The sequence below is a fragment of the Salvelinus fontinalis genome, chromosome 15, assembly GCF_029448725.1.
Source record: "Salvelinus fontinalis isolate EN_2023a chromosome 15, ASM2944872v1, whole genome shotgun sequence".
Taxonomy (NCBI): Eukaryota; Metazoa; Chordata; class Actinopteri; order Salmoniformes; family Salmonidae; genus Salvelinus; species Salvelinus fontinalis.
Window position 1 is genome coordinate 30,953,240 of NC_074679.1, and position 21,315 is coordinate 30,974,554.

At 44.1% G+C, this 21,315-nt stretch overlaps 3 protein-coding genes across 5 annotated transcripts; 1 reads left to right on the plus strand and 2 right to left on the minus strand.

Annotated features, from left to right (window-relative positions):
- Positions 1–2,090: 2,090 nt before the first annotated feature.
- On the minus strand, positions 2,091–5,953 carry LOC129811784 (cardiolipin synthase (CMP-forming)-like). The gene is made up of 7 exons (XM_055863390.1): positions 5,003–5,953; positions 4,597–4,734; positions 3,259–3,388; positions 2,991–3,076; positions 2,717–2,785; positions 2,499–2,590; positions 2,091–2,390 (listed from the first exon to the last, which is right to left on the minus strand). Exons 1-7 carry the CDS (start codon positions 5,555–5,557, stop codon positions 2,300–2,302), a joined length of 1,161 nt encoding a protein of 386 aa, XP_055719365.1. The 5' UTR covers positions 5,558–5,953; the 3' UTR covers positions 2,091–2,299.
- A 135-nt stretch (positions 5,954–6,088) lies between these two features.
- On the minus strand, positions 6,089–14,093 carry mcm8 (minichromosome maintenance 8 homologous recombination repair factor). Its single transcript, XM_055863389.1, is given in 20 exon segments — positions 6,089–7,504; positions 7,606–7,795; positions 8,692–8,768; positions 8,880–9,089; positions 9,163–9,376; positions 9,464–9,738; positions 9,741–9,890; positions 9,973–10,113; positions 10,220–10,250; positions 10,348–10,483; positions 10,585–10,659; positions 10,743–10,891; positions 11,081–11,166; positions 11,270–11,468; positions 11,542–11,642; positions 11,712–11,861; positions 11,971–12,053; positions 12,306–12,386; positions 12,582–12,718; positions 13,856–14,093. Coding segments are annotated over 19 exon segments (2,571 nt in total). The 5' UTR covers positions 12,712–12,718; positions 13,856–14,093; the 3' UTR covers positions 6,089–7,411.
- A 253-nt stretch (positions 14,094–14,346) lies between these two features.
- Positions 14,347–20,996, plus strand: LOC129811785 (beta-soluble NSF attachment protein-like). Of its 3 annotated transcripts, XM_055863393.1 has the most exons (10): positions 14,350–14,563; positions 17,804–17,886; positions 17,972–18,088; positions 18,350–18,396; positions 18,677–18,754; positions 18,839–18,894; positions 19,111–19,195; positions 19,284–19,388; positions 19,541–19,609; positions 19,731–20,996. In XM_055863393.1, exons 1-10 carry the CDS (start codon positions 14,466–14,468, stop codon positions 19,881–19,883), a joined length of 891 nt encoding a protein of 296 aa, XP_055719368.1. In that variant the 5' UTR covers positions 14,350–14,465; the 3' UTR covers positions 19,884–20,996. The 3 variants fall into 3 exon arrangements, with proteins under 3 accessions (XP_055719367.1, XP_055719368.1, XP_055719369.1); XM_055863392.1 differs by having other exon boundaries at positions 14,347–14,563; positions 18,677–18,894; XM_055863394.1 differs by lacking the exons at positions 14,350–14,563; positions 17,804–17,886; positions 18,350–18,396 and having other exon boundaries at positions 17,981–18,088.
- The last annotated feature ends 319 nt before the right edge of the window (positions 20,997–21,315 follow it).

Consider the following 21,315-nt stretch of genomic DNA (forward strand, 5'->3'; position numbering starts at 1 on the left):
CTTGAACGACCTGTACTCTGGGGGCTCGCCTGCCAGGTACAACTGTGTGTGTGTGCAGATGATGCCAATTACAATAATCATATATGGTTGTGTTACCTACTTCAGTTGAGTGTCTGCTAAATAAGTGAAATGTAAAATGTGTGTGGGTGTTTGTAGGGAGAGCAGGGTGTCAGTTATGTTCTGGAGCTCATGAGAGATGAGCTACACCTGGCGATGGCCCTGGCAGGTAACCATGGTGACCACTATCCATAGCTAATTAAGCTACTCTGGCCGTTACCTCCTTGTCTCTTAATTCTAGCCCTCACCTCCAATCCTTTAATGTATCCAAGTATGTGTAACTGCATACTTGGAGTGTCTGAAAGTGGGTGTTGCAAAAGTGGGTGGATCAACAGTGATGTGTGTAACATCAGCACTCCGTTATTGGTTAGACAGGCCATAGCCCGGTGCGCCATGGGTCAGCTTAATGTTAAAATAGCAGCCACCTGAAACAGTCGAGTGGAAACAAATCTGCCCAATTAGCTAATTCGCTTTCCAGACACCAACTTCTGTTCATCCACCCTGTTCTTTCGCCATGGCCACTTTCAGACACACTCCACGTATGCAGTTACCCATGACTGCATTTATCTGCACTGACCGGAGTTCAGAGGTGAGGGTTGAACTGATTTTGTCTGCAGGATGTTGTTCGCTGGTGGAGGTTAAAAGATCCCTTGTCAGAAGACCTGAATTCACCTCCGGGATCTGAAGAGTGAAGACGCTGAATTTTCTCACACTCACACAAATTGGATTTCAAGGCACCAGCCATGTAACACCTGGATAAATTAATGATTTAATAAATTGTAGTGATCCTCACTGCTTTTCAAGTTTCCAAAACACTACAAATCTCATGTAATGTACTGATGAAATAACCCTCATCACCTAGTATAGTTTGCAGTGGCGGGAAAAGTACCCAATTTTCTTACTTGAAAGTAAATATACATTTTATAGAAAAAGACTCAAGTCAAAGTCACCCAGTGAAATCCTAATTGAGTAAAAGTCAAAGTATTTGGCTTTAAATATAAGTATCAAAAGTATAAATAATTTCAAATTCCTTATAATCAAACCAGACTGCACGATTTTGTTGTTTTTTTAAATTTATTTACAGGTAGCCAGGGGCACATTCCAATACTCAGACATAAATTTACAAACAAAGCGTGTGTTTAGTGAGTCTGCCAGATCAGATGCAGTAGGGATGACCAGGGATTCTCTCTAAGTACGTGAATTAGACCATTTTCCCGGTCCTGCTAAGCATTCAAATTGTAATCAGTACTTTGGTTTCAGGGAAAATGTACAGAGTAAAAAGTACATTTTCTTTAGGAATGTAGTGGAGTAAAAGTTGACCAATTTAAATAGTTAAGTATATATACTTGAAAGTTCTAAAGTAGTTTCGGGGGGTATTTTTACTTAAGTACTTTACACCACTGATCATTTGAAGCCTCATTAAATCATGTTTCTTTCCAATATTACTGATGTTGCAGTTCGACTAGCCTTGCACAGCCATCCTTCCAAATCTTGTCACACTGAACCCTGGGCTTCCAAGGGTTTGACTAAACCTGCTGTATTGGAAAAATCACTAAGCTAGGAGACAGAACTCCCGAGTGGCGCAGCATCTCAGTGCTAGAGGCGTCACTACAGACCCGGGTTCGATTCCGGGCTGTATCACAACTGGCCGTGATCGGGAGTCCCATAGGGCAGCGCACAATTGGCCCAGCGTCAGCCGGGTTAGGGGAGGGTTTGGCCGGGGTAGGCCATCATTGTAAATAAGAATGTGTTCATACCTGAATTGCCTAGTTAAATAAAAAATAAAAAAAATGATCGCAATACAAATATCAATAGTCAGTCTCATAATCAACAGCTGGTGACTTCAGTAGACCAGCAGTTGCCACTAACACAGCTTTGACACACTAAACCTTCTTGGTACAATTGGTGGCAATGTTGAAAACGTCCCCATCGCATACACGTTTAAAATTCCCGCCACACACACACTCTTGCAGAATCCTGATCTTCTTTACAGACCATACTAGCAATCTAAACAAGGAGTTGATACATACGGCGGGAGAGCAGGGTCATGGTTTAATCACATTCATCAGATACAAAACGGTTCCCATGGCAATACTGAGATTAAAAATACACACTCAGAGTTCATTTGAGTCTTTCCAAACACAAGTGCGTGTGTCTGTTCAACTTGAGTACTCAGGCGCAACAATGGTTGTGGAGTGTATTAAGTTGCAACCGTTACTTGGTGCTTGCTGAGTTGCCATGGTTACTTGGTGCTGTTGAGCACAGCGACAGTCTTCATGCCATAGTGATAGTAGCTGTAGCCTGACACAGTCGTCGTTACCGCTGTGATATACCTGCACATAAACACAGTATTACCAACACATTCAAAACAAAAATAATGAACCATTTAGAGTTTCAGAGTGCAGTGTGCCAAAACAGACTGCCTGTGGTGTGTGTCTTACCATAGGGCTTGCAGGAACGGACTGTCTGTGTAGTGAAAGACAGGTGAGGCCAACGATGCTGCTACTAGAAAGAGCTGGATCGCTGTGTTCACCTGCACGCACACAACCCACACACACATGATTAACCAACTAGACAAACAACTGAGGACTGTTGGATGACGTTTTGTGCATGAGTATTTAGATATATGCCTGTGTGTATATAAGGTACAGAAACTTACCTTGCTGAGGGTGGTGGGTTTGAGCTGCGCTGTTGTGTAGCAGGGGTTAAAAAACTTACTGAGAGTCACCTGGAACGAGAGAGAAGGAAACAGAGCGAGGGGAGGGAGCGGAAGATAATTATTATGTAGTCTAAACAGAGCAACGCCAAAGATCTAAACGCAACAAAGTTCTGGATCCACTGCCATTCATCTCCTCGTTCCTGTATCCTACTGATGGACAATAGTGTCCGTGACAGCCCTGAACCAGCCCGCTGTGTGTGTGTGAGAGACTTACAGGAGGTGGGACAGTCTTGTATCTGACGTAGAAAACAGCTGCTATCAGACCAACGTCTCTGGCTATCACCAACGCTGTCAGGGGAGCTAAGAAAAGACACATGGTCAGAGGTGCTGGAAGACCACAAATTGAACAACTAATTATTTTTTGCTTTCAAATGTGTCTTCTACATCTATGAGGATTGTGTTGACATTGTTTGGGATTATTAGCACTGTAAACAGAAAGATTTAATTTCACAGCAAGGAAGGACTTGCATTTCAACACACACCTGGGATGAGCTGTGCATAGGTGAGACTGATGTAGAGAACGCTGATGAGGATTTTATCAGCCAATGGGTCGAGCGCGCTGCCAAGCGCAGACTTCTGACTGGGCCAGTTACGGGCTATATAACCATCCAGCTACAAAGACAACACACAGGGTTAACAGTGTGTAGTATGTATGTGTGTACGGTGGCATATATATATTTTTTTTTAATCAAAGTACACTATATATACACAAAAGTATGTGGACACCCCTTCAAATTAGTGGATTCAGCCATTTCAGCCTCACCCGTTGCTGACAGGTGTATAAAATCAAGAACACAACCATGCAATCTCTATAGACAAACATTGGCAGTATTATGGCCTTACTGAAGAGCTCAGTGACTTTCAACGTGGCACGGTCATAGGATGCCACCTTTTCAACAAATCAGTTTGTCAAATTTCTGCCTTCCTAGAGCTGCCCCGGTCAACTGTAAGTTCTGTTATTGTGAAGTGGAAACGTCTAGGAGCAACAACGGCTCAGCAACAAAGTGGTAGGCCACACAAGCTATGTCAGCACAATAACTGTTCTTTGGGAGCTTCATGAAATGCCAAGCGTCAGCTGGAGTGGTGTAAAGCTCACCGCCATTGGACTCTGGAGCAGTGGAAATGCGTTCTCAGGAGCGATGAATCATCTTGCAGTCCGACGGACAAATCTGGGTTCGGCGGATGCCAAGAAAACGCTACCTGCCTTAATGCAGTGCCAACTGTAAAGTTTGGTGGAGGAGGAATAATGGTCTGGGTCTGTTTTTCATGGTTCGTGCTACGCCCTTTAGTTCTAGTGAAGGGAAATCTTAACACTACAGCATACAGCATAAAATAACGGTAAAAAAAAAAAAAAATACAATGACATTCTGGACGATTCTGTGCTTCCAACTTTGTGGCAACAGTTTTCCTGTTTCAGCATGACAATGCCCTCGTGCACAAAGTGAGGTCCATACAGAAATGGTTTGTCGAGATCAGTGTGGAAGAACTTGACTGGCCTGCAAAGAGCCCTGAGCTCAACCCCATTGAACACCTTCAGGATGAATTGGAACGCTGACTGCGAGCCAGGCCTAATCGCCCAACATCAGTGCCCGACCTCACTAATGCACTTGTGGCTGAATGGAAGCAAGTCCCCGCAGCAATATTCCAACATCTAGTGAAATGCCGTATTGCAACAAAGGGGGACCAACTCCATATTGATGCCCATGATTTTGTAATTAGATGTTCAACGAGCAATGTCCACATATTTTTGGTCATAGAGTGTATTTCAAGCTGTATGTATGTGTGTATTTCAAGCTGTGTGTGTAGGCAGGTGTTTGTACCACGTCAGTAAATCCAGCCAAAGCAAACAGCCCAAGGGAGAGGTGAAAATGTTGCTCAGTTATCAGGATTCCCAGGACTGGAGCCAGTGCGATGCGACACACACACAGCAGGTTGGGGATAGTCCACGGGTTCTCATACTGAAACACACATAGAATTATTATTTTTTTTAACACTGGTTGAGCAATATTTAGTGCAGGACTGTGCATTGTTCATGACTAGAGAGTGTGTGGTTCTTTGTCTTTAAAACATGCCATGACAGGACAAAAGTGACAGCAAGGGAAATCAGCCCTAAAAGTAGCAATATGGCATAATTTAACCTACAGCAGGGCAACTTCCTGCACACAGATATCAACAACAATGAATCTGCCAAGACTACCACTTGTCTTACAACACACACCGACCTACCAGTTCTTTAAACTTGAACAGTCCTTGACCAAGATCAGATGGTCTATCAGCTGGCTGGGTGGTTTCCCTCAGGTCCACTCCAGGTGGGCAGTCGGCTGGGGTCTCACGGGGTTTTCCACTACAGAGACCTCTCCAGCCTGGAAACACACCAGAACTCACAGGGAACAACCTCAACCCCAGGAGAACATGAGAGTTAGACGAGGAGTGATCCTGATCCGTAGGGTAAAACCTAAAGCGGTCGTTGTTACCCTGCGTCCTCTCGTGACCTCTGCGGCGACAAAATCGGATGACGATTTCGGTGGAACCCTTTAGCGCATGGCCGCTAACCTCTGGGGTCGTTGGGCTGGGGATGTGCGTGTCCTGTGGGGTGTGTGTGTGATATTGTGTGTAGCTGGACCACTGGGCGACAGAGGAGACTCTGTTTTTAAGTCTCTGCAGCAACTTCAGTTCTACCCTCACACACACACCTGTCTGCTGCCGCCATGACGCAGGAAATGCCCAACACACACTTCTCGCACACACCGCCAAGTTATTTTTAGAAACCAACAAGAACATCGCGAACAAGACGCGACTTACAAACTAACCTCATTTACAACTCTTTATAACACCTCCCCGCTGGTTCATATTTGTCCTGTTTCCTCAGTATCAACCAGCAGCTCTAGCCGATCAAACCAACGTGTTCCATGTTTGCTGCCGTATTCCGCGAGTTTTACGACGTCGTGGTAATGGTGGATATCACCAGAGATGGATACAAGCATCTCTGATGCCAGTTAACAGTTTCCCAAAACCCTGATTTAACAAGTTAGCTAGTTTTGATAATTTGGGTAATTATAATCCGATAATGCCGGATGTGTCACCATTTTGGGCGTTCAGAGTGCATAATCTTACCACTACCTGCCTCATTTTCTCTAAAATGTAAAGGTTATTTATTTCACGCCTGCGCACTCAGATAAATCCTTGAACCAGTCACTTGCGCCACAGCTGAACAAACAGCGCCTAGCAGTGGACTCTATACGCAGCTGTAAAGGTGTCTGCAAAACCCTGTTGTTCCTAATATTTTCAACATTTACTTTATTAAAATGTTCATAATATTTCTAGCTTATTTATTTGATCACATTCGTCCCCAATGCAGTCAAATTATAAGATTTCCACAATACAAATAGTCAAAATATGCAAAATACATTAACATTGGTCAGGAATTCATATTCAAACAGATTCATTATTAATGTATTAAACCGTTATGTATTAATATACAGTACCAGTCAAAAGTTGACACACCTACTCAAGGTGAGTCAGTCAATCTGGAGAATTTCAAGAACTTTGAAAGTTTCAAGTGCAGTCGCAAAAACTCTCATGAGGACCACCACAGGAAAGGAAGACCCAGAGTTACCTGCAGGGGAGACGTTCACTGGAGTTACCAGCCTCAGAAATTTCAGCCCAAATAAATGCTTCACAGAGTTCAAGTAACAGACACATCAACAGTTCAGAGGAGACTGAATCAGACCTTCATGGTCGAATTGCTGCAAAGAAACCACTATTAAAGGACACCAATAAGAAGAAACTTGCTTGGGCCAAGAAACACGAGCAATGGACATTAAACCAGTGTAAATCTGTTCTTTGGTCTGGAGTCCAAATTGGAGATTTTTGGTTCCAACCGCTGTGTCTTTGTGAGACGCAGAGTAGGTGAAAGGATGATCTCTGCATGTGTGGTTTCCACCGTTTAGCATGGAAAAGGAGGTGTGATGGTCTGGGGGTGCTTTGCTGGTTACACTGTCTGTGAGTTATTTAGAATTCAAGGCGCACTGATACGCCAATCCATCTGGTTTGCGCTTAGTGGGACTATCATTTGTTTTTCAACAGGACAATGACCCAACACACTTCCAGGCTGTGTAAGGGCTATTTGACCAAGAAGGAGAGTGATGGAGTGCTGCATCAGATGACCTGGCCTCCACAATCACCCGACCTCAACCCAATTGAGATGGTTTGGGATGAGTTGGACAGCAGAGTGAAGGAGAAGCAGCCAACAAGTGCTCAGCATATGTGGAAACTTCTTCAAGACTGTTTGTTGGAAAGGTATTCCAGGTGAAGCTGGTGAGAATGTCAAAAGTGTGCAAGGCAAAGGGTGGCTACTGAAGAATCTTAAATATATTTTGATTTAACACTTTATTGGTTACTACAGGTTTCCATATTTGTTATTTCATCGTTTTGATGTCATCTTCACTATTATTCTACAATGTAGAAAATAGTTAAAATAAATAAAGACCCTGGAATGAATAGGTGTCCAAACTTTTGACTGGTACTGTATAGATATACATCTCAGTATTGGAAGAATTCTCTGATAAACAACCAATTCTTTACAAAACGTGTATTGCGTTAAGTAACAGCAGGTCTTTAAATGATGTTTGTGTGTTATATAGTCTGTAGCTGGTACTGTCTGTGTCCTTTCTTCAGCAGGTAGCCCTGTTCGTTCAGAGAACTGATGAAACCTTCAAAGTCTGCAACCTGAATCAACACACACACACAACCTTTTGAATTCCACGACCTGCAACATAACAGCAGCCGTAAGATCGAAAGCAACAAACAGGGGTGTGTGTGGATGTTACCTGTATGTTGAGGTCCTTGGCCAGGCTGCGTAGCTGTGTGAGGTCGTACAACATGGTGTGTGTGCGCTGAGCGTGTGTGTTGAGTGCAGTGATAAATCTCTTGGCAGCCGAACGCTGACTCATCCCAACACCCAGTACTGACCGCTCAAAGTCCAGACCTCCACTACCATCAGAGAAGGTATCTGCCAGACTAACACACACCAGACAATATACACATTCACACACACACTAGAATGTCCCCCAGAGAAGTGTCCCTTTTATTTGAGGGTATTTTTATAAATCTGTTTTACCGTTCAGAAATGAAAACACTTTATCTAGTCCTCCCCCATTTGAAAGTATCATAAGTATTTGGACAAATTAACTTATAGTGTAGTCAATTTAGTCAAACGTTTTGTATTTGGTCCCATATTCCTAGCATGCAATGACTACAAACTTGTTGAATGCATTTGCAGTTTGTTTTGCTTGCATTTCAGATTATGTTGTGCCCATTATAAATTAATGGTAAATAATGGATTGTGTCATTTTGGAGTCACTTTTATTGTAAATAAGAATATGTTTCTGAACACTTCTACATAAATGTGGATGCTACCATGGATTACGGATAATCATGAATGAATCATGAATAATAATGAGAAATCTTTCGAGGTATAAATATCATACCTCCCAAAAAATGCTAACCTCCATGTTTTGGGGGCATGATCTCTGTGCATCTGTAACGAACTCACCCATCATTATTCATGATTCTTTCAATACTATCTGTGATCATGGTAGCATCCATATTCATGTAGAAGTGTTTAGAAACATTCTGTTCTAATTTAAAGTAAGTGACAGTACATTATGTACCCCAAAAGTGAATTTGTCCAAATACATCTGACACCTTCAAAATGGACTAGATACATATAGTACATTCATTTCTAAACGGTAAAACAGATATGTATGGAAATACCCTCAAATAAAAATGTATTCTGTACTCACCACCTAAAACATTTGATTTCAAATCCAAACTGCTTGAGTAGAGGCAAATTAAATGTTTTAGCTTCACTGTCCAAATAAATACGTAGGGGAATGTATGTGGGATAGTGTTACCTGTGTTTCATGATCTCCACAACGTCTTCAGCATCACTCTTGGTGGCTGTCTCTCTGAGCTCCAGCTTCGCCCGTGCCTACACACACATAGTCAGGGCACAGGCTCAGCTCTGTGTGACATGTTAGAGACTTTAGGATGTGTTATGATCAAATTCCATGTGTGTATTTGAGTGAGTGTGTTTGACTACCTCTGTGAGGCGGATGAGGGACTCCAGCTGGCGTGTGGTGATGGGTGTGCTGTCGACGGGGTGTGTGTGTGAGCGTAGGGAGAGGTAGAAGTCCTGGAGCGTCTGGGCAGCGGCGGTAGAGAGCGAGGGATGAACGTAGCGACGTGCATAACCAACATATTTTCTCAGCAGGGAGTGGGGGATGGGGTCTACACACTCCCCTGGACACACCTAACAGAGACAGACTCAATGTCAGAAATTCCATATATTTTGGTATTGTACTTTGGTATTTGTGTGTGGGTACCTGCAGCCGGTCAGAAAGAGGTGTGTCGGAGGGCTCCAGCAGCGAGCTCTGTGATTGATGGTCGTCTCCTCGTGTAACCACGGCACCTGAAGCCCCTCCCTTCCCTGACCTGACGGCCATGACATGTTCCGACAGCCGGCGGTCATGCGACTCATCAGGAACATCCAATAGGAGGAAGACCACGTCAAATCTCGACAGGAGGGCACTGCCCATCCTACACACACATACACAAAATAAGTCAACTTGTACCTACAGTTTAGCATTAGCTAAAAATGAAAGGTGAAAATGTGTGTGAGTCTACTTGAGGTTTTCGGAGACCGTCTTGGCCCTGTTGTAGTGTCCTCCAGCAGGGTTAGCAGCAGCGATAACAGAGGTCCTAGCAGGTAGGGAACACACCAGACCAGCCTTAGCCAGACTGATGGTCTGCTGCTCCATGGCCTCTAGTAACGCTTGTTGCTGATGGCCCAGCTTATCAAACTCATCTATACAGCACAGCCCTGACACAAACACACAAATGGCACAGATAGGTTGGATGATGACAGTTGGGATGATGATAGTTGGGATGTAAGCGCACACACACCCCTACCTTGGTCTCCTAGTACCAGAGCTCCAGCCTCCAGTGCGTAGTCTCCAGAGCCGGCGTCTCTGGACAGAGTGACGGTCAGCCCTGACGTACTGGTAGTGTTACCACACACATAGATCCCCCTGGGAGCCACATTACACACCGCCTACACACACACACACACACACACACACAGTTACAACGGCGAGTTTGAGGTTGGCGTGTTCGTAAGTGTGTGTGCATGTTACCTGTAGCATCTGACTCTTCCCCAGGCCAGGGTCTCCCACCACCAGTATATGAGGGTCTCCTCTGATGGGGATCCTGTTCTTATCATCAGCATGCTTCTGACTGCCTCCAAACAACGCTAAGGACAGGCCTGCTTTTACTAGCTACACACAAACAAAACACACATTTCTTTTTAAACAAACACCTTCTTTGAAACATGGCCACAGCTTACCTGAAACAACATGACCAATGGAAACTAGGCTTACTCACCAGGTGGCCGTAGATGGCTGGACACAAGGAGCTGGAATACAAATCATATCAGTCACTCACAATATATAACAAAAGCACTATATTAGTACAGTAGTGTCACAGTAATATTCCATGTGTGCGTGTCTTACTGTACGATGAGCTTTAGTAGATCAGGTTGGCTGTGTATTTCCTGGATGGCGTACAGCTCCTTCAAAGAGAACTCTATCCCCGATGACCTTTCACCTCCAGATGACCCCTGACCTCCAGCCTCCTTCACTTTCTGACCTTAAGAAGAAACTTGATTGTCCACACAATTTGAAAACACTTCATTGTTTGGCCTCCCAATAACATGAGTGACAACTACACAATAACAGACCTACAGCTACCTTTAGAGTTGCTGACGGAGTTGGCCTCAATGTAGAGCAGGAACATACACTTATCCTTCTTCCCCCTGCTGCCGCCTACACACACCACACACACACCTCATCAATTACTCAGACAGTGCCAGTGAAGTTAACAACTGTGTATGTGTGTGAGTGAATACCGTCGTCTTGGCTGACTCGGACTGTTCCAGTAATAGTAACGGTGTCTCCAGGGACCGCACTGTCACAGAGGTCAGAGGTCAGGTGACATTCCACCGTCCGAGGGATCCGCCCTGCCTCCCTCTGCTCTCCTCCAATCAGCTCCTGGACCCTGGGGCACCATGGGAAATAGTTTGCATACACAGCTTCAGTCCCCTAAACACTTTCCCCCTAGTCACTGACCCCTACCTAGCCCATACATCCTAGACACAGACCCCTAGCCCATACACCCTAGAAACGCATGGAGATCTACGAAGATTGGATAGGTATGTATAAGCATTATAAATAATAGTGTAGTTACTTGATATTCTGCCAGTCCACAGTGAGGGTGAGAGGGGAGCTCCTGTTAGGGACGAAGGAACGACTGCGACACTGTGGCTGCACACACTGAAGAAACACACGCACAATCAGCACACACACAGCCTGTGGTTCAATCCAATGTAGGTTGTAGTGAATGTGCTCTGTGGCAAGGTGACTGTATGTGTTGTACCTTGGTGGGCGTGGTGAACTTGCCGTGTGGCAGGGTGAGTGTGTGTGTGTGTGAGCAGCCGGAGCAGGTGAAAGCCAAGCTTGTGCAGAGTGGTCTGATGTTGCTGACACGTACCACGGTCCCCCTCACACACACCAACCGACCAAACACACTTGCACGCAGCGTCCTCAGGGCTGTCAATGGCTCATAGTTATACAACCTGAAACAAACACACAGTTATACAACCTGAAACTGAGTCAGAGAGAGACCGTGAGAGAGTGTGCGTGTTTTACCTGGCGCTGATGTGGGGTATGTTAATGATGGGTGTGGCTCCCCCAGGAAGCCCTTCCCCCTGTAACTCTGCAGCGTGTCTCTCCAAGTCCATCGTCAAAACCTGACACACACACACACATTAAAATACATAGACACAACTACCTTCAGTGAAGCGTGTGTGTATATGTACCTGGTGTATGGCGAGGCCCAGACAGTTGAGAGTGGTCTCTGGTTGTTCTCTCAGCTGATTGGACAGGTCCGGCAGAGCCATACACACCTTCTTATCCTCAACAAGAGCCTTATAGTCCACCAACACACTGCCCTGACGCTCAATCTCATCCTAGACACACACACACACACACACACAAATTAAGCTTGCCCACTCACTAAAGGCTACTATTTTTAGAGGTTAAAACAATGTGCAGAAATCTCTTTTTTTTTCATCTTACTTTGTCATAGAGGTGTATCTGTGAGGTGAAGTACTGTTCAAACACTTTTATCTTCTCCACATATGGAGAACTCTCTATGAAACCTTCATACAGGAAACACACACAAAAAAATAGGTATATAGACAATACACACACACATTAAAATACAAACACACAACAGGAGGTCTGCGGCACCTTAATTGAGGAGGACGGGCTCGTGGTAATGGCTGGGGCAGAATAGGTGGAACGGTATCAAATACATCAAACACATCACTTCCATGTGTTTGATGCCATTCCATTTACTCCATTATTATGAGCCGTTCTCCCCTCAGTAGCCTCCACTGATACACACCTACCTTCAGTGAAGTAGAGGGCCCAGCCTTTATAGGGAGAGAGTCTGTCCAGAGTGGTCTGAGACACACGGGACTGAGAGGAGCCTAGAAAGAGACAGCAAGAGAAAGAGATACTGAAGCCTCCACAATTGAGTCAGTGTTGTCCCAAAACCAAGGGGTTGGAAATCATTGAGAAGTTAAGGAATATTTAGAGGCTAGTAAGGGGCTAGTCTTACCTCTAACTGTCCCTTACCTCTAACCAGGCTAACTGTGTGGTGTGTGTGTGTGTCTGACCCAAACCTCTTTGAGCACTGGGGGGGCGTGAGTTTCCTCTCCATGGTCTTCCCCTCCATCCCCCTCCTCCTCCCCTCCATCCCCCTCCCCTCTGCCGTCCTCTGCAGGAGCTGTGAGCAGAACCCTCTCCACTCATCTTACACCTAGAAATGAGAGAGGGATAACATAGAGAAATATAGAGAGATTGTAGAGAAAGAGAGGTTCAGGTGTTTGGGGATGAATAGGGATAGCTCATTCTGAAGGCATCCTAACATCCTGAACATTTGTGAAAAACTAACATTGGAGAATGGAGCAAACCAGGCTAAAGTTGCTAATGAAGATAGTCCTCGCTCTAATAATGCCTCGTTCCTTGATGGAGTGTTTCATGGAGAAGGATGTGTTTTTGGTAGATCCATCTGCGGTCAACGAGATGGTGGAGGACACACTGGGAAAGTGACCCGGAGTGGTATTGTGTTGATTTATTGCATGTTAGAAGAACAAAATGAAAGTGCATTGTGTCTTGGGGAATTATCTGAGTATTTAGTAGAAAGTTGTAATTTTCTGATCTGGGCACCGGTAAAACGTGTCATCTCTGGCGTTGCGGTGGAAATTGAGGATGAAAAACTAAAAGCAGAATGGTACCAGGAGTAGTGGGGGCAAGTCGAATGAACCGTATGGTGAATGGAAGGACAGAGGAAAGCATATCGGTGCTATTGTTATTTGATGAAGAATCTCTTCTGACATGTAAAGCTGGGGTATATGAGATAAGTAGTGAGAGCTTATGTGAACAGACCGTTGTAGTGTCATAATGTAAAATGTCATGTTTGGCCAATGGCAAGTGTGTGCAGAAGGAATAAATACGGTATGTTGTGGAAGAGTCAGTGGAATCACGTTCCTGAGTTCACTGTAAGGGTGAAGAAGGTCGAAGTAGCAAGAATCCGAGCTGTCCACCAGGTCTCCTATGCAGAGGCAGTGCAAATAGCCGAAGGAAAAAGTTCAAATTAGGAAGAAAAGGCAATGGATGCTCCGCGGACCGCCATAATTCAGGAGAAGAGAAGATTAACCTCGCTAACATAACTCGTTTAATAGAGGAATATGACGCAATTAACAGTCAATTCAATAGCTAACGTTCGCTGTTATGTTGGGTGTGAACGACAGCTAACTTAGGTCACCTGAGCTAGCTAACTCACAATGTATGGTGAAAAGTTACCACCTAGCTTAACTATCTTCAGCTACCTCACCTGCTACTAGAATAGCTAAATTAGTTAGCTACAATCGTGGAGACAAATGTTTCTACTCACTCGAGTTGCTTAGCTGGGATGCAAACGTCACTTCTAAAGACAAACTTTACAGGATAATAGATACTCTTTGGTTACGCTTCTTTCATAAGCTAAATGTGCAATTATATTCTTAACTAGCTAACGTTATAGCAGATATATAAATATAAACCATATATTTGGCTAACAGTTAGCTATTTAAAAAACGACAGCTTCTATTCAGTTGATGATGGTTCTGTTTATTTTTCTTTAGCTTTGGCGCAATTTCGAGGCAACTTCCGCTTCTTTGCAGCGGAAGACCATACCAACAGCATAAACAAATACTAATCATAGTTTTGTTTTAAGTCTTGTATGAATAGCTATATAACATACTTGTTATAGGAGCTAGCAGAAAATATAAATGCAGTATGATTCGTACGAAAAAAAGCGTACTGGATTAAAACGTTCAATTTTCTCCAGCTCGCTAGGTGGTGGGGATGCACCAAGTATTTGAGGAAATGAGAATAAATATTCACACAACCGAGGAAGATTCTCTCTCATCAGCACCACCTCTCAGCATCCATTCCCAGCTAAACGGATTCTCCGGAATATTTGTTTTTACCTTGTCGACGACACACACACAGCCCAAACATCGATGGATACCTCCGGGAAAGAGAAGGAGGCGATGCAGCTGATGGCTGAAGCCGACAAGAAGGTCAAATCCTCCGGCTCATTCCTGGGGGGGATGTTCGGGTGAGATGCACTGGTTTCCTTGTTCAAGTCAGTACACGAGCGCTGATTCAGTAATTCATCACGGAGGGGGGAAGGGTCGATGCGTTGCATGACATTGGACAAAGAAATCGCGAGTGTATTGGTGATGTAGCTGTATGATGATTAGGACTACAATAATGTAAATGTTTTAAAAGTATCATTATGCAGTAGTGAGGGGGAGAATGTCGGGCCTGTTTGTCGCAGTCAGTCAGGCCTCTGCCTTGGGGAGAAGATGTGCAGTGTTCCGGTCATCTGACTGCAAATTGTCAACATTTACTGTTTAACCACCAGGATATCGTTGCTCATTACATATGAAAGGGTAATGGCCTAATATTTAAGTACAGAAGTCCAGAATGGACATACTGTATGAATAAATAAATAAATTCCTTCGTTATGTCAAGATCACAACTTATTTACACTACATCACCAAAAGTATGTGAACACCCCTTCAAATTAGTGGATTCTATTTCAGCCACACCCGTTTCTGACAGGTGTATAAAATCGAGCACGCAGCCCTGCAATCTCCATAGACAAACATTGTCAGTAGAATGGCCCGTACTGAAGGGCTCAGTGACTTTCAACATGGCACCGTCATAGCATACCACCTTTCCAACAAGACAGTTGTCAAATTTCTTCCCTGGTAGAGCTTCCCCGGTCAACTGTAAGTGCTGTTATTGTGAAGTGGAAACGTCTAGGAGCAACAACAGCTCAGCCGCGAAGTGGTAGGCCACACAAGCTCACAGAACAGGACCTCCAAGTGCTGAAGCGCATAGCATGCAAAAATCGTCCGTTCTCGGCTGCAACACTCACTACCGAGTTCCAACCAGCTTCTGGAAGCAACGTCAGCACAAGAACTGTTCGTCTGAAGCTTCATGAAATGGGTTTCCATGGCCAAGCAGCCGCAAACAAGCCTAAGATCACCATGCACAATGCCAAGAGTCTGCTGGAGTGGTGTAAAGCTCACTGCCATTGGACTTTGGAGCAGTGGAAACACGTTCTCTAGATTGATTAATCACGCTTCACCATCTGGCAGTCTGACAAACCATACAGAAATGGTTTGTCAAGATCGGTGTGGAAGAACCTGACTGGTGTGGAAGAACTTGACTGGTCTGCACAGAGCCCTGAGCTCAACCCTATTGAACATATTTGGGATGAATTGGAACGCCAACTGCGAGCCAGGCCTAATCGCCCAACATCAGTGCCGACCTCACTAATACTCTTGTGGCTGAATGGAATCAAGTCCCTGCAGCAATGTTCCACCATTTGGTGGAAAGCCTTCCCAGAGGAGCGGAGGCTATTATAGCAGTTAAGGTGGGACCAACTCCATATTAATGCCCATGATTTTGTAATGAGATGTTCGACGAGCAGGTGTCCACATACTTCTGGTCATGTAGTGTATCTCATGATCACGACATAACAAAAGTTGTTTTGTCGAGATCAAGATATCATTTTCTCATGGTCACAACATAACAAAAGTTGTTTTGTTGAGATCACAAGATACACTCTAGAAATAGGAGTGTGAACGTATTGATGATGGATTGACAGTATGGCTGAGGTGGAAGAGCCTGTGGTGGATCAGAGCATACGTTTTTTTATTGATTGCTACACTAAGTTAGAATGTTAGCAAGCTAAATGTTCCTTGCCTTGAGCTAAAAGCACATGGGGCATTTAAGCCCTGAATGTTGTCTGACGGCAGCACTGTCTCCAAGGCTGTGTGTTCCACCCACAGGACCACAGTCAATCGCATGCAAGAAATAACGCAGCCAACTTGGCTAGTCTTGTGAGTGGTCTTGTTACCTAGCTTGCTAGCTAGCTTGTTATCTGTGCAGGTTGTTAGCTTGCATAACTGATATGCATATAATTGTAAGGGACACTTGTTTTTATGGATAATATTTAAATTTACAGAGCTTGATCAGATTCAATAGCAGCTTCAGAGGCTGATAAGTCAGGATTCTGCCTTGTAGGCTTTCCTAGGTAATGCTCCTTGCAAGCAGATCAGCATTCAGTGCATTATGTAAATGATCAAGAGTGGTTGCACTCTATTCCTGGCAGGCTGAACAGATTCAATAGCATCCTCAGAGGCTCATAAAATGAGCCTTACATATGAAGCTGCTATTGAATCTAATCAGCCTGCCAGTAATAGAGCACACATTACATTTACATTTAAGTCATTTAGCAGACGCTCTTATCCAGAGCGACTTACATTTAACCTTTTTTTTTTTTTTTTTTAACTAGGCAAGTCAGTTAAGAACAAACTCTTATTTTCAATGAAGGCCTAGGAACAGTGGGTTAACTGCCTTGTTCAGGGGCAGAACGACAGATTTGTACCTTGTCAGCTCAGGGATTTGAACTTGCAACCTTTCGGTTACTAGCCCAACGCTCTAACCACTAGGCTACCCTGCCGCCCCACACCCACTCTAGATGATATGCATCAGCCTATAAAGCACTTTGACAGCTAATCTGCATGAAACGAGCCTTACCTATGAAACAGCCTACAAGGCAACATCCTCTGAGGCTGAAATTGTATCTGATCAGCCTGTCAGGAATGGAGCTTACACACTGTAAATTTAAATATTATACACAAAACATGAAGTGTCTCATATAATTAAATAACAGTTATGGAAGCTAACAAACAGCATAGATCGCAAGCTAGCTTGTTATCTAGCTAGCTAGCTCACAAAACTAGCCAAATGCATGCGATTGGCTGTGGTCTTGGGTGCGGCATGCAACTTTTGTTATGTCATGATCACAAGAAAATAATCTTGTGATCTTGACAAAACACTGTTTGTTATGTACTGTAATGATCATGAGATAAATAAGTTGTGATCTTTAGATAACAAGATAATAATGTTTTTATTCATACAGAATGTCCTCTCTGGACTTCCATATTGGCCTATTCTGTAGAACAGACATGGCTCTCTGACATGTAGTAGGCCAGCTCTATTCATGAGATTTTCTTTAGTAGACAACGTTCAGTTTGTATCCATCTGAATGAGACCCAGTAAACACAAACACACATTGTCTGACGATGTCCAGGTCTATAGCTCATATACCTGCCAGTTTTTAACCATGTGTGTGTGTGTGTGTGTGTGTGTGTGTGTGTGTGTGTGTGTGTGTGTGTGTGTGTGTGTGTGTGTGTGTGTGTGTGTGTGTGTGTGTGTGTGTGTGTGTGTGTGTGTGTGTGTGTGTGTGTGTGTGTGTGTGTGTGTGCGTGTATTTCAGGGGGAGTCACCACAAAGTAGAAGATGCATGTGAGATGTACGCCAGAGCAGCCAACATGTTCAAGATGGCCAAGAACTGGACTGGTGGGCCTCACACACACACACTGCTGAAATACTATAGATGTTCCATAGACATGATAATTATGTTTGTGTGTGTGTGTGTGTGTAGCTGCTGGTAATGCGTTCTGCCAGGGGGCCCGGCTCCACATGCAGCTGCAGAACAAACTGGACTCAGCCACCAGCTTCGTCGACGCAGGGAACGCTTACAAGAAGGCTGACCCTCAGGGTAGGAACATGTACCCACACCCACTCACTCCAAAACATACTAGACTAGAGGGGAAAGCCTCCCTGACATCTGGGACCCTCCCCTTTGATATTAGTCCCTAATAGTAGGTAAAGTATGCTTTTGTCTTTGGTCTCTCTCTGACCCTCTCTGGTGGGAAAACCTAACCTCTCTTACTCTCTGCTCCCTTCATATATCTCCCTGCCCCCTTTTCTCTTTCTCTCTCCCCTTTTTCACTCCTCCCTTTCCTCCTCTTCCTTGTAGAGGCTATCAACTGTCTAAATGCAGCCATCGATATTTACACTGACATGGTAAGCCTAGTCTAACCCTTGAGCCCTGACCTCTAATCCCTAACCTGTGACCTCTAACCATACCACTTTCATCTTGAACCTGCTTCACCCGTTTCTATGTGCAATTGTGCATGTACTGTGTGTGAAGGGGGCTATGTTTTCTAGCCATCATCGGCTGAGACCGCCCGATATGAAGGCTGATACAGTATGTACTGTATATTCTAGTGATTCTGTATCAGCGTTGTTGCAATCGACATGTTATTCTCCATCTCTGTCCTAATAATCCACATGTGTATTACAGGGTAGGTTTACTATTGCAGCCAAACATCACATCACCATCGCAGAGGTGTATGAGTCTGAGCTGGTGGACATAGAGAAGGTACGGAACACACACAAAACGCGTGCACACACACACACAGAACTCCATATGAACAATACTTTATGTGTGTGTCTCGTTGCCCAGGCGATCGCCCACTATGAGCAGGCAGCCGATTATTATAAAGGGGAGGAGTCCAACAGGTGAGTCTCCTGTGATGTTTAGTATAAATTAATACTATACCATTCAGTTATGCTACCCTCTACTATTACTCAAATGCTATTGTATTATACTACTCAAGTACTTTCTATCATAGAAATTAGGGTTCAAGGGGAGTTGTCATGAGGGATTCCCCAGGTCTCTATGCTGGGACCTGTACTGTTCCTTCCTTCTCTCGCTGTCTCTCTCCTCTCTCTCAGTTCTGCTAACAAGTGTCTGCTGAAGGTGGGCCACTACAGTGCTCAGCTGGAGCAGTATCCGAAAGCCATTGAGATCTACGAGCAGGTGTGTTTGCCTGCATTTTATAGCCCTGAAATGTGATGATCGGTTCTCTCTGAGGGATGTCACAGTGATGTAATGGTGTGTGTGTCAGGTGGCCACCAATACCATGGACAACCCCCTGCTGAAGTATAATGCCAAAGAGTACTTCTTTAAAGCCTCCCTCTGTCACTTCATAGTGGATGAACTCAATGCAAAGGTATTATTATTATCATTATTATTAGTGGTAGTTGTTTTCTTGTTTTGAAGCAAGACACACGGAGTAGACACATTCTTCATATTATTCCAACTGAACCGAGGGAGTACCTGTCAATTATTAGTGATTGTGTGTGCGTTTTGTGTTTTTTATAGCTGGCCATAGAGAAGTATGAGGAGATGTTTCCTGCTTTCGCAGACTCCAGAGAGTGCAAGCTGCTGAAGGTAGACACAATGAGCGCCTTTGTGTGTGCGTGTGTGTAAAAGACTTCACGCTGCTCGTTTAACAGCATAGCTTCCTTCTTCACGAGCACACACCCATCTCCCCCTCTCTGTCTCTCTGTAGAAGTTGCTGGATGCCCATGAGGAGCAGAACTGTGAGGCGTTTACTGAAGCTGTTAAAGAGTTTGACTCCATCTCTCGTCTGGACCAATGGCTCACCACCATGCTGCTCCGTATCAAGAAGACCATCCAGGGAGATGCTGGAGATCTCAAATAAAGAGAGATAGAGGGGTGGGTTGGGGGAGGATACAAGGAGGGAGGGATAGAGAAAAAGATGGCTATGTAGAGAGATGATGGAGAGAGAGGAGGGGAGAGAGGATGGACAGAGACAGAAGGAGAGATGAGGGAGGGAGAGATATAGGGTTAGGGCAGTGGTGTGAATGGAGACAGGTCTCTATGCATTTGATGTGTTCAGTGTAAATAAGTCCATGGCTCCTGTAGTCCATCGTGTCTTACCATACCTTTCCTCAAACTCCTGTCAAAAACGTTAGCTGTTTCAACTTAAAATAGGAGTTACCCAGCTGATGTAAAGTTACGTCAACTTATCAAGTTGAGTTGACAAAACCAGGGAACAAATGATTAGATACATTATAGTATACAAGTTCATACAACTTTATATTTTAGGTCAGTGGGGTACACTTACACTCATGTTTTTAAGTTGAAACAGTAAGCCTTTTACAGTGCATGGCACACTTAACCTTCCTAACCTTTCCACTGAATGTCTTCCCTTGTTTGGGCCCTGTACGTTCATGTTTTAAAGTGTAGGGCTGTACAGATAGTGTGTGTAAAGGTGGAGTGTGTGTGTGTGGCACGCACACAATGTATCACATTGAAGCCAATATATCTGTGACAGTGCTGGTTGTGGTTGTTTTGTTGTTTTTGTTCTTGTTTTGTGTGTGTGTGTGTGTGTGTGTGTGTGTGAGTGAGTGAGTGAGAGAAACAACCAAAGGGACATTCTGTTCTATTCATTCTATTTCTATGGTCCCCTTAGATATGTTTTCCACCCCTAGACACTTCCCCAAACCCGCTAGACACTTATGATCTGAAAAGATTGGATAGGTATAAGCACACACATATCCAATCCTCTCAGATCTACACATGTGTTAAGGGTCAAAGGTTAAGGGTTAAGGCCAGAGATTATGGGAAGTGTCTGTAATGTAGTGTGTGTTGCTGTGGTGTGTGTATTCCTCTCAGCATGTTGCCATGGTAATGATGTGTGTGTTCAGTGTTGTGTGCAGTCAAACTACAGGTTATCACACATATCTCTATGTTCATGAATTACCACACGTTTGTGCAAAAATTTACTAAAAATAAAACTTCAACAAACTTGCATTTGCTGCGGTGTGTCTGTGTGTGCTTGTGTGAAAGAACGCGAGAGAGGGGAATATTGTATCTTTCTATAATCAAAATCAATGTTAAAAAAAAGGTAATACATTTAAAAGGATGGGAATTTTCGTGAAATTAAATAACAATTATATCTAACACTGATTTTCCTAATTGTTTGCACGTTTGTCAGACTGTAGGACTACAAACAAAACATTTCCTTCAGTCTGTATCATCTCATCTTGTCAATGAAACAGCAGCAGCTTCGTCATTTTTTCAGACATTCCGATGTTGTTTTTAGAAAAACGCGTTATTTGTTATCAGCA